Raw genomic sequence first — 13,389 nt, 5'->3', positions numbered from 1 at the left:
CGGAAGTGGCGCTGTGGCTCAAGTGGTAGAGTGCTAGCCTTGAGCTGAAGAGCTGAGGGACAGCGCCCAGGCCCAGAGTTCAAGCCCCAAGACCGGACCAAAAAAAAAAAAAATCCATAACATGTAATAAATGACTTTCTCATTTAACCATAAAGACTAAGAGAGACAAGAAGACACACAATTAATTCCTCAGGTGTGAATTAATTCCTCAGGATCTGATTTTGCTCACTATCATAGAAACTTACCCCCATAGAAGCTTAGCCCTTAATTCTTTTGTTCCCACAATCACATCTTAGTAAGAACAAGGTGGGGAGGATGTGTGTGTGTGTTTATGAGAGGGTGTGTGTGTGTGTGTGTGTGTGTGTGTGTGTGTGCGCGCGCATGTGTGGTGTGTGCTTACCACACATGACCAGCTCTAAGAGTCACCCTGTCTAGGGGACACCATCCTAGCATTTGGTGTGTACTGGGTGCTCAAAAATTTAAAAACTAGAAAATGATATGTGATTTTTGAGAATTATAAGGAATAGGATCTGGAGGAGTTGAAATCGGGTGTTGGAGATTGTTGGGGGCACTTATGAGAGGAAGTTGGGCTAATGAGTGAAAGAGGATGAATAGGGTCCAATGGGTTGTGGGCAAGTATGAAACTGGAACATTGAAAACATGTTGAAATGGTATCACAAAGTGGGGAAGATGGGCAGGGAGAGTAATGGGAGGGTGGATTGGAATACATTGTATACATGCATGGAAAGTTCCCCTTGTATAGCTAATCTTTGCTAATAAAAATAAAATGTACTCGCAGAAGAAGGAATGAAATTGAGTGTTAGAATGTTTATGGATATAGATGGCATCTTGAAAAAGGCAAGAAGCAAATATTTGGAAATTAATATTTTGAAATGCACATATATGTTTTTTAATGTAACACAAACATTTGAATAAAGTAGTTCAAAGAGAGTGATCAGGGTCTTTGTGGCCTAAACATACAGGCCAGCAAAATGTACCCTAAGTCTGGGTAAGTTGAGCTTGTTTTGGGAACAAGACTGTCTGTTCTCTGTGACAACAAGGAATGACTTCTTATAAATCACTTCTGTTAAGCACAGATATGTATTAATGTCAGCTTATAGGCACTACTTTTTATTTGTCATTCATTGAAGTTCTATGTATAATTTTTTGATATAAGCTGTCATAACTCATAATAAATTTGTTTTTAATTGGTTTTCATTGATGATTCCAATAGTATCTCCATGAACTCTGAAGCATTAAAAATCACGTGTGATGTTCAGTGTTGAGATTTTGACTTGTACAAGTCAGAGGGCATGGTAGGGGAACACTCTTTGGTAGAAGCTAAGTTCTAGACTGTAGTCCCTTGTATTTTCGATCAGTGCAGCCATTCTGTTAGAGTTTATCTTAGGAGGCCACTAAGCCTTCTATGGAGAGGTTTAGGTGAGATGACCTCTGTAGGGAGCAGGTGTGGTTATTGCAGATTTATTCTACCATGATTCCCTGGGTCCCTTGTGTTCTTTCCCAAGGGCTCAAAACCTGTCCTCACAGTTGTGTCACTATAGTCTCTCCAGCCTCTCACCATGGAGGAGGGGGAGGCAGTGCCACTTTCTCTTCTAAAACCCAGAAGGGCTGAGATAACTTAAAAAGCAACAGAGAACCGCCATAGGATTACATTGAAAATTCCCTATTAATAAGCCCCTGCCATTTCTGGGGAAAAGAAAATTGTCAAGTGAGGAGGTAAATGAGCCTCGAGGAATACAGAGGTCAACACACACAAAGAAATGAGAGGAAACATTCGGCTATTCCTTTAGAGTAGAAGCATATAGGTCCCCTGCCCCCTTCCCTGTCCCTCAGTCAGTCAGGGATCTCAATAAATAGACTGGTGAAAGGTGGTGGGTTTGACACAGAGTCAGAAAGGAGAAATAATTTGGAATTAAGTTTGATTGTAGCTGTAAGATTATTTTAAGATTAAGCTACAAAACTTCCAGCAGTGTTTTATTCCTTAGAAAGACATTTTAGGGCTTTGAATAAAACCACTGAAGACTTTCTTGAGCTATATCTTATTCTTTGCTTCCCAGAGCAAAATGGCTTCTGCTGCAGTACAAAGGTAGGAAGCTGTTTGGGGAATTGGGTCTAGTTCTTGGGATAGTGGCTGTTGACCCTAGCAGGGACTGCACCAGGTCCAGAGTCGGAGGCAGTCGGCTGACCATAGCAAGAAGTGCAGGGAGGTTCTGGCCACTGGTCTCCTCTCCTGTCCTGGGCATCTGTCACCAGAGGCAGCCAGTGATGGTTTCCACAGTTTTATGACCCTTGGCTGTCATCCCAATAACAAATAAGTCATAAGCCACCCTCTTCCCCTCTGTAAAATTCCACTTCTGCACACTGGCCTTTCTACCCAGAACCTTTCGAAAGAGCAGAAGCAGGGAACAGTGCCTCATTGCCTTTATGTCTAATTGGTGTATTTGTGCTGTCACCTCCCCTGATACCCAACAAGGACAGGGGCCTGTAGAATAAGGAGAGAGAGACAGGAGAACGAAGGGAAATGCTTATTTTACTTAGTCTTTTCTATGGATAAATGACTGAAAGTCAAGGAATTGGTCATTTGCACATTGTATAAAACATTCTGAACAATATGGATATTTGTATATTATTTAGAACGATATGGGAATTTCATTAATAGAGAAGAACCATTTGTGTGTCATTTAGAATTAAGGCAAGGTTAACATGAAGAGAAAGAGCCATAAAGCCAAAATAATCCTATCAGGCACAAGGACATGGTCAGATGGTAGTTATAGTGCCCAGGCCAACGTTGGAATCGTCACTGAAATCAGAAGGGAAGCTCCTGCTGACCCTTGGCGTCAGGATAAAGGTGGGGCTCTGAATAGGGCTTGGGGATGAAGCCAGAACTGCCCTGAGGAGGTAGAGACAGTCCAGTGAAGCAGAGACTGGCTTCCATGCCCAGAACAGAAGCTGCCTAGCCTCTGCCTTGGTTACTGTTGTTGGGTTTGTTGGTTTGTTTATTGAGACAGGCTTTTACTTTATATCTCAGGCTGGCCTTGAATTCTTGATCCTCCTGTCTCAGCCTTATAACCAAATGCTGGGTTTATAGGTGTATGTTACCATGCCTAGCTGTCTGCCTTGGTTTTAAAAATGTGGAAAAGTTGCTGGGCACCAGTGGCTCACGCCTGTAATCCTAGCTACTCAGGAGGCTGAGATCTGAGGGTCACAGTTTAGACACAGCCCAGGCAGCAAAGTCCGAGAGATCTTTATCTCCAATAAACCACTAGAAATCGGAAATGGTACACTCGCCTTGAGCTGAGGGACAGCACTTAGGCCCAGAGTTCAAACCCTGCAACCAACCAAAAAAAAAAAACAAGTGTAGAAAAGTCTTGGCAGGTTTTTCTCTGATTTCCAAAGTCAGGCTAGGTTCTATAGATTCATATGACTGGTGGTTTCTCTAAGGCTAGACACCAAAGCACTACTGGACACATGGCTAGTTAGAGGGCTTATTTGTCAGCAGTGTCCACCATGACCTAAGTCTACTGCTAAAACACAGGCAGTGTGAAGTAAAAGCCATAACTCCTGTTGTCAGATATAGTTTTGTTATGGAAACATGACCTAAATATGTGAGCAAACAGTATACACAGTAAACAGTGTGCTGGCCATACTGGTGCACACATGTAATCCCAGCATTCTGAAGACTGAGACTACAGGTGTGTGTGTGTGTGTGTGTGTGTGTGTGTGTGTGTGTGTATTATAAAATAAGAGATTGTATAGGGCAGAAACACAATTCATAATCAAGTGGCTGGTATTTATGCTAAGCATCACATGAACAGAGACTTGGGAGTAGTCTCTGTGGATTGGAGCTGTCTAGAAAGAAGGGTTGAAACAGCAAGGTGGGGACAGGGGGCATTCCACAGGGCGATGTGAAGAGTGGGAAGGTAGGAATACAGAGGAGGAGGCAGCTTCATGAGAGTTGAGAGTCCTAGAGTTTGGTGTGAAGCTGAAGGCAGCCAGGTGGTCACTGGAATCAGAATATTGAAGTATTAAGTCTTCAGCTCTATCCCCTGGCTACTAAAGAGTCATGGAAAATTTTTGGACAGAAGAACAGTGTGCTCAGGGATGTTGTATGGAGATAAAGCTGGCAGCCAAGTGTAGGCAAGTGCAGAAGGGAGAAGTACACAAGTAGATCAGGGCTCCCAGTTTGCGGTGGAAAGTGGTAAGTGTTCCAAGTATGGAAGTAGAAGCAAGAACAGAAATAGACAGGTATTCAGTAGACTTTTTTTTTTAATATTTTTTTTATCCGGTCGTGGGGCCTGAACTCTGGGCCTGGGCGCTGTCCCTCAGCTCTTCAGCTCAAGGCTAGCACTCTACCACTTGAGCCACAGCACCACTTCCGGCTTTTTTCTTTTTGCTTATGTGGTGCTGAGGAATCGAACTCAGGGCCTCAGGCATGCAAGGCAAGCGCTCTACCACTGAGCCACCTTCCCAGCCCCTTCAGTAGACATTTTAAAGGCAGGAGAAATTAAGACTTACACTGTCTTCTTCTCTGTAGAAATAATCCTCAAAAGTAAATCCAGCTGGGCACCGGTGGCTCACACCTGTAATCCTAGCTACTTAGGAGGCTGAGATCTGAGGATCATGTCAAAGCCAGCCCGGGCAGGAAAAGTCTGTGAGACTCTTATCTCCAGTTAACCACCAGAAAACTGAAAGTGGCACTGTGGCTCAGGGATAGCACCCAAGCCCAGAGTTCAAGCCCCACAACTGACAAAAAGAAAAGTAAATCCAGCCAGGCATGATGGCGCACGCCTATTTTCCACTTACTCAGAGAACCAGGAGTTTGAGGCCAGCCTGGCAAAGTTAATGAGCCCTGGCTGAAAAACAAAGTACAAACAAAAGTGTTGGGGGCTTAGCTTAAGTGGAAGAGCACTTGTTCAGGAAGCACGGAGCTTTGGATTCAATCCCCAGTACTGAAAAGAGGAAAGGGGGAAAAGAAAGAAACAACAATGCCACAGTCTGAGAACTAAGAGACAAGAGTATTTTCTGCCAACAAGTGTGATGGTGCATGCCTATAAAACAAACCATATCCAAAAAATAACAGAAGCTGGAATATGGCTCAAATGGTAGATCAGTAAGCAAGCACAAGGCTCTCATACTTTTTTTTTTTTTTTTGTCAGTTGTGGGGCTTGAACTCTGGGCCTGGGCACTGTCCTCAACTCTTCAGTTCAAGGCTAGAGCTCTACCACTTGACAAGGCCCTCATCCTAACTCCAGCATTACCAAATACATATTGAGCAGAAATGGAGTGGTAAGATTGGGAGGGTAGGATGGCTAGGTTTGTGGGAGAAAATAAGGAATTCATCAGACCTGATGTAGCAGGGGCAGAATACATTAGTGGAATGGGGGAGCTTGGCCTGTGAGGAACTTGTGGGAGTCTCCTGTATAGAGATGTGAGCTTAAACCACTAGAATGGATGATGCCTTCCAGAGAAGAGTCCCAAGTGCTGGCAATGCCAGCGTTTTAAAGGAAGAACCACCCAAATATATGGTGTCCTGGAGATTCATGTGAGACCAGATAAGAGCAAGAAGAAGGAAGTCGAGGTCACCAGTATCAGATATTGCAGCAGGTGAGGAAGAAGATGGGCTGAAAAAGACCACTGGACCTAGCACTTAGGAAGTCATTTATATTTCAGAGCATATGCCTATAGTGCGTGAATATGTTAGGGCAGTAGATAAGGAAGCGAGCATTGTGAGGCGAGGTAGCTCACACCAGTAGTCCCAGTTTCTGAGGAGGAGGCAGAGATCATAAGTTTGAGGTCAGGCTGAGCAAAAAGTCACACTTACATCAAAAAACAAGATGGATCATGGTAGTGCATCTCTATAATCCCAGCTTGTGAGGAAAGGAAGACTATGGTCCAAGACTTGGGCAAAAACATGAGACCTTATCTGAAGAACTAAAGCAAAAAGGGGCCACATGCAGAGAAGTGTGAGTAAGGCCCTGAGTTCAAATCCCAGTACTACCACCACTACCAAAAAAAAAAAAGTAGTAGTAGTAAGCATAACAAAAAGGGAGCACAAACTATTGATTTATAGGTAAGAGGAAGGAAGAGGTCAAGATGGGGGGAACTCCAGCTGTTACTCCTCATTCTTTCCAAACTCTGAGTTTTTGCCTGCATGTACACATGAAGGCAGAAGGAAAAGATGAGGTCATTAATTCATGTGGCTAACCCTATTCAGTATCTATTAAGGACTTTGGTGTGGTTACCAGGGGGAAATTAAAACTGCAAGTAAAAAGAACAGTGGAGGAAACTTAAGAGTTTGAGAGAAAATGAGAGAATATGGGTCAGGAGAACGGGGGAAGGAGAGCACATCTATCTTCCTCTGGGGCTGGAGAGACAACGCAGAGAATGGAAGATGGAGAAAGATTCATGAGTATTTTGAAATGCAGGAGAGACTGAAGGAGGAAAGAAAGGCTGACATCAAGCTTCTGGACAAAGTAGCATGTGAGTCCTTTGCTGATAGAGGGAGGGACAAGGTGACATGTTGAAGAGGAAGATAACTATTAAATAACTATTCTAGGTAGGGCTAGGGCTTCAGAGAGCCCAGACAACAGGACAGCTAAGCACCAGCAGCACCTATCCAACCCCACTGCCTTTCTGTCTCTGTTGCTATTTATCTGTGGCAGCTTAGAAAATGGGTAGCCGTTATTTCTCCTTTCACCTTTAAGGACTTAGCCTTTCTTATCCTTGTACTCCATTTTCTTAACGGCTTTATGTGAAGTTTTGTTTGGTTCTGTATCACAATAATTATAAGTAGGACAGGGTCTTAATGATTTCTTGGGTTATCTAATTACAGGTATGTTGGTATGATGTCATAATACTTTCTAAGAAATATATATATAACTTTAACAAAATAAGAATGAAGAGCCCATGAACTATGCTATGCCTGCTCCCAAAAAAGACAATGTATAGAAAGGCATCAGACCACTAAGTCCTACATGACTTGGTTAAGATGACCAAGATGCCAGGTGGGAACAAAGCTCACCTAGAACCTGGAAGAGCATGTTCCCTGGGCGGGAACATGTTTCCCCCAGCGGTGGTGAGGGTTTGTTGATAAGGCTGAACTGACTGTGGAGGTGGTCGGTTTATGTCAGTTACTGGGCTACTTGTGTAGGTGTCCATTCTAGTAGAATATAACCTGGTGAGAATAGAGGAAGAATTTGTTTTTGTCACAAATACATTTTATAAGAAATAAATGGAGCTGGACACTGGTAGCTCACACCTGTAATCCTAGTTACTCAGGAGGCTGAGACCTGAGGATCATAGCTTGAAGCCAGCCAGGGCAGGAAAGTCTGTGAGATTCTTACTTCCAGTTAACCACAAAACTGCAAGTGGAGCTATGGCTTAAATGGTAGAGTGCTAACCTTGAGCAAAAAAGTTCAAGGACAGCATTCAGGCCCAGAGTTGAAGCCCCAGAACTGGCACAAAAAATAAATAGAAAGAAAGAAAGAAAAAGAAAGAAAGGAAAGAAAGAAGGAAAGAAAAGGAAGAAATGCAGAAAAGGGAGTGAGGGAGGGAAGGAGGGAGGAAAAGAAAAAAAAAAAGAAAAAGCAGCTGGGGCACTGGTGGCTCACACCTAGCTACATCCTAGCTACTAAGTAGACTGAGATCTGAACATTGAGGTTGAAAGTCAGCCTGGGCAAAAAAGTCCATGAGATTCTTTTTTTTTTTTTAATTGTGAAAATACCATACAGAGGGTTACAATTACATGGGCAAGGTAATGAGTACATTTCTTATCAAGCTTGGTTGCCTCCTCCTTTGTTTCCCTTTCCCATCCCTTCCCATCTCCCTCTACCCCCCCCATGTCAAAGTTGTAAAGTTCATTTTTGACATAACATCTTGTATATCTCATTGTTGTAATAAGTCCACCTGTATCCCTATTTAAACGATTTGTTTTTTCCCTTCCCCTCCACAAATTATACCAACATCAAATACAGTATCTGACCATTTTTGCTTGTCTCAGACATATACTAGTTATTTTGCAAATAAGGGAAACCATGGGACCTATGTTTCTTTGGGCCTGGCTTACTTCACTTAATATAATTTTTTCCAAGTCTTTCCATTTCCTTTTTTAAATAAACATATTTTTTATTGTGAAAATACTGTACAGAGGGGTTACAATTACATGGGCAAGATAATGAGTACATTTCTTACCAAGCATTGTAGCCTCCTCCTTTGTTTCCCCTTCCCATCCCTTCGCATCCTTCCCCCATCCCCCTCACCAAAGTTGTAAGGTTTGTTTTTCGACATAATGACTTGTACATCTCATTGTTGCAATGGGTCCTCCTCTATCCCTGTTTTAACAATTTGTTTTTCCCTTCCCCTCCACAAATTATACCAACATCAAATACAGCGAAAACAGGGGTTACACCATGGAGGAGGGATATACAAAGCAACAAAGAAATATCTTATAAATATGTTAGACACATAGCAAGAAAGAAAAAAACATTTGAGACCTTAACTTGGGGTTCATTTCGCTTAACACCAACTTATCTGACCATTTTGCTTGTCTCAGACATATACTAGTTATTGCAAATAAGGGAAACCATGGGACCTATGTTTCTTTGGGCCTGGCTTACTTCACTTAATATAATTTTTTCCAATGTCATTCTTTCTGATGGAGGCATAGAATTCCATTGTGTATATATACCACATTTTCTTGATCCATTCATCTACTGAGGGGCATCTGGGTTGGTTCCATATCTTAGCTATGGTAAATAATGCTGCAATAAACATAGTTGTGCTGGTAGTTTTAGAATGGTCTTGTTTGTGATCATTTGGGTAAATGCCCAAAAGTGGGATTGCTGGGTAATAGGGGAGCTCTATGTGGAGTCTTTTGAGAGACCTCCATACTGCTTTCCAAAGTGGTTGAACAAGTTTACACTCCCACCAACAATGCAGTAGGGTTCCCTTCTGTCCACATCCCCTCCAGGCCCATGAGATTCTTAGCTCCAATTAACCAGCAAAAAAAAGCAGATGTGGGGTTGTGGCTCAAGTGGTAGAGTACCAGCCTTGAGCAAAAATGCCAAGTTAAGAGAGCAAATCTTTTAAGTTGAAGCTCCAAGAAGGAAGGGAGGAAGCAGGGAGGGAAGGAAGAAGGAAGAAAGGAAGGGAGGAAGGGAGAAAGGGAAAGAGAAAGTTAAGGAAGGGGAAGGAGGGAGGGAAGGAAGGAAGGAAGGACTGTGTCACTATTCTATTATCCCTGGTTCTGCTTTATAAATCTACTATCTTCCTAGTGGTGTGGAGTGTGGAACCACTCAGTCCCACAAAAAGAATAGAGTGTGCTTCTGGGTGCCAGCAATGCTCTTTTTCAAGCTTGTTTGAAAGTGGGAGGGCAGTAATGTATTTGTCTCAAGACACTGATCAAAATGAGTGAGTGGGCCACTAAGTGAATTTGTTGAGTTTTTCTCACGCAAGGGTGACTCAAAGGTATGTTTTCCTCTTCCTTTTCCTCCAGGTATGGCCTCACATGTGCAAGTTTTCTCCCCTCACACCCTTCAATCAAGTGCCTTCTGTAGTGTGAAGAAATTGAAAGTCGAGCCGAGTTCCAACTGGGACATGACTGGGTACGGCTCCCACAGCAAAGTGTATAGCCAGAGCAAGAACGTACCACCTTCTCAGCCAGCCTCCACAACCGTCAGCACCTCCTTGCCGATCCCAAACCCAAGCCTACCTTACGAGCAGACCATCATCTTCCCAGGAAGCACCGGGCACATAGTGGTAACATCAGCCAGTAGCACTTCTGTCACCGGGCAAGTCCTCGGCGGACCACATAACCTAATGCGTCGAAGCACTGTGAGCCTTCTTGATACCTACCAAAAATGTGGACTCAAGCGTAAGAGTGAGGAGATCGAGAACACAAGCAGCGTGCAGATCATCGAGGAGCACCCACCCATGATTCAGAACAATGCCAGCGGGGCCACTGTAGCCACTGCCACCACATCCACTGCCACCTCCAAAAACAGTGGCTCCAACAGTGAAGGTGATTATCAGCTGGTGCAGCATGAAGTGCTATGCTCCATGACCAACACCTACGAGGTTTTAGAGTTCTTGGGCCGAGGGACATTTGGACAAGTGGTCAAGTGCTGGAAACGGGGCACCAATGAAATTGTGGCCATTAAGATCCTGAAGAACCACCCATCGTATGCCCGGCAAGGACAGATTGAAGTAAGCATCCTGGCCCGGCTGAGCACAGAGAGCGCTGACGACTACAACTTTGTGCGGGCCTATGAGTGCTTCCAGCACAAGAATCACACGTGCTTGGTCTTTGAGATGCTGGAGCAGAACCTCTATGACTTTCTGAAGCAGAACAAGTTTAGCCCCTTGCCCCTCAAATATATTCGCCCAGTCCTCCAACAGGTAGCCACCGCCCTGATGAAGCTCAAGAGCCTGGGTCTTATCCATGCTGACCTCAAACCAGAAAACATTATGCTGGTGGATCCCTCCCGACAGCCGTATAGAGTGAAGGTCATCGACTTTGGTTCCGCTAGTCATGTGTCCAAGGCTGTGTGCTCTACCTACTTGCAGTCCCGGTACTACAGGTAAGACTATGCACTGAGCCGACCATGGGACGTCGACCATGCAACCATGGGATGCAGTCTGCCCATTGGCACTCATAGGCAGTGTGCAGTTGATCGCAGGGGATTGGGGGCAGGTATAAATATCTGCTACCCTCAAATGACCTCAATGTAGTGGCAAAATTGGGACCATGCCCATAAACATGAGAATTAGAAGCCATCTAAGAATGGAGCCAAGTGTGAGTCTTGATGTAGATGTTCAGAGTTCAGAAGGATCTCCGGGAGCTGGGTGAAGAGCAGAGCAGGATGGAAGAGTCAGGTGCTTGTGGATGGAAAGGATGGAGACAGCTGACAGCGAAGGGGTTGTGCTGTTAGTAATAAGCAAGATGTCACAGATGACCTCCGTGGCCAGACAGGATTTGTGAGTAGGAGAATGTAGTCGAAAAGATAGGCTGGGACCAGGTTTGGGAATGTCTTCAATGCCAGACTAAACCTGGAACAGGCCCTGGAAATGTGACAGCAGAGGGTAAGAGGTCGAAAGTGAATTCTAAGAAGACCGCTTTTCTATCCTTGTGGATGGAGGAAGGCAGAGACTGTAGTCTAAGAGCCCTCGCCTCCTTCCTGTGGTGAGGGAACTAGACTTGAAGTCCAGATGAATGATGGAAGAATTCTATTATCTCTTTCGTTACTATAATGAAAAGGCTAGGTGGGACTGGCTGCTTGGGGCAGGAGGCTCCCACACCAGTCTTGTGGCCTTGTTGAAACCATCAAATGCTGTGACACAGCCTGCTGCAACATCCAGTGGGAGCCCATGGGAGGCGCCTAGCGAAGAGTTGTGGAGATGGAAAGCAGGGGTCAGGGTTGAGAAATGGTGACAGGCTGTGCTAGAGGTGATACTGAACAGTCCCACAGAGATGGAAGTTTCAAGAAATGAAATGCAAACTCCCATGAGAAGGAAGGGCTGACCTACATCTCAAGAAGTTGACATCTGGCAGTGCAACAGAGTCCCACCAGTCATTGTCTCCTGAGACCCCCCTATCACCCATGCAATGGTGGATGTGCTTTCTCACGCCTCCTTCAAGGCCCTGGAGGAAAGGCTGGACAATGGGCTAGAGTTGTGTCGACACAGCTGGCCTCTTACCCATTCTGAGGCAGCCCGCCTGGCTCCCATGGGCTTGGCCTCGCTTCTTTCCTGGCTTGCTCCTGTTGCTGGTTCCAGCCCAGTGCACTGTTGTAAGTCTTCTTGTTCCTGTGGCTCTGCTCCTCACCCTGCCCCTCAGATGCCTGTCTCAGCCTTCTCCCCGTCTCTGTTCCCATCCTGAGAGCAGATCTCAAGGCTTTGACCTTGCTGATCCTCACCCTTCCCCAATCCTTTAGCAGGGGTTTCCTGAGGTGCAGTAGCTCTTATCTAGCCTCCAAAGTCCATCCTTCTCTAGAGATGGCTTTCTGGATGAATTCAGAAATGCATGCAGCTCCCCTCCTTAGAGACTACCCGTGGGGCTCTGTGTGCTGGTGAGGGTAGATCTATTCCTGCTGGTTTCTATTCTTCCTCCTCCCCACCTAAACCTTCAGTCTACTTCCTGTTCCTGCCGGGCATGGCAGGAAGATGTGCCCCTAATGCTGGAGACACCCAGGAAGGCAGGGCGACAGCGAAGACTGGGTGGGTAGTGGCCTAGCCCAACTGGAGGGTCAGGTATGGGCACAACAGTGTGTGTTCTTTCTGGAGATTGCTCAGACCTTCCTTGAAAGCCAGCTCTGTGCAGTCCACCGTGGGTCACCAGCACACCCAGGGGTGGCCCAGGCCCGGGCTCCCTCTCTCCTCACAGCAAACAGGAGGCTGCTGCTGTCACTTTATATTTAGGCCTGCAAATTCAGCAGCCAAAGGCTATTTCTTCCAGATCTTGGCCTGAGTTGATGGTGAACTGCTGCCAAGTCAGGAGCCGCTCAGGGTTTTATTGTTTAGTTAACCTGAGCTACTGGTCATGAACAGAAACCAGTTTCATTGACGTTTGCTGAAAATTCAGCATAGTGACTTCTAAAAAGATTTTTTTTAATTATGCTTAAGGATGAACAAATATGTATTAATATACACTGTGGTTTTAAAAAAAGAAAATAAAAACAGTACACTTAACAGGCAATGCATCCTTAGAGCAAAACTTGATGAATCAAGGAAGTGGCCTCAGGGATTCTGAAACCCTTTGATACACACCTTCTCGGGCCCAGCGGCCCCCTCCTGCTGTAGACTTTGCAGCTGTACTTTGCTTTCAGGGACCTTGCTCAGGGTGTCTGGGGGTGGCAGTGGACGTTCGCTGTGAGGACTGGGGCAGGTCTTACCCTTCTGTGGGGACTCTGGAGGTGGTGGGGGAGGGATTGCTGACATCTGGGTCCTCTTTCTTGTCAGGACAGGCACAGTCAGATCAGGCCCTTGCACTCTTGTGTCCCTCCAGGGACCCTCACTTTGAGTGTGATAGCAGCCCCTTTCTTTAGGCCTGAAGTGGCTGTTACCTAAAATTCTGGGTAGAATGACCTCTTCCTCTCTATGTTTCCTAGGGCCTTCAGCTCATGGCCAGACTGCCTGTGCTTTCAGACCAAGGGTACAGTCTACCTAGAATGAGCTTCATTTCTAAACTGATCATCATGCACCCTCCTCACTCACATATCCCCATCTGAGCCCTGGAGCTCATAGGAACCTTTGAGTACAGTCTTTAGCTAGTTTCCTTTTGCCCTTACTCTGTAGGACAGCCAACTGTAGGCCACATTTATCAGGTTGGTTTTCCTGGTTGTTTTATTTCTTACTGGAGTGAAAAACTCTGAT

At 45.2% G+C, this 13,389-nt stretch overlaps 1 protein-coding gene across 2 annotated transcripts in view; it reads left to right on the top strand.

The window, feature by feature from the left end:
* Positions 1-9,516: 9,516 nt before the first annotated feature.
* Hipk2 (homeodomain interacting protein kinase 2) overlaps positions 9,517-13,389 on the top strand; it is a 120,665-nt gene continuing 116,792 nt past the window's right edge. For both annotated transcript variants that reach the window (XM_013021676.1, XM_013021677.1), the window contains exon 1: positions 9,517-10,598. In XM_013021676.1, the coding sequence (XP_012877130.1) occupies positions 9,517-10,598 (1,082 nt within the window). The remainder of the gene's footprint in view (positions 10,599-13,389) is intronic.

Source organism: Dipodomys ordii, unplaced genomic scaffold, assembly GCF_000151885.1.
Source record: "Dipodomys ordii isolate 6190 unplaced genomic scaffold, Dord_2.0 Scaffold56, whole genome shotgun sequence".
Lineage (NCBI taxonomy): Eukaryota > Metazoa > Chordata > Mammalia > Rodentia > Heteromyidae > Dipodomys > Dipodomys ordii.
The sequence above is the reverse complement of the archived record's forward strand: the minus strand, read 5'-3'. Positions and strand labels throughout refer to the sequence as shown.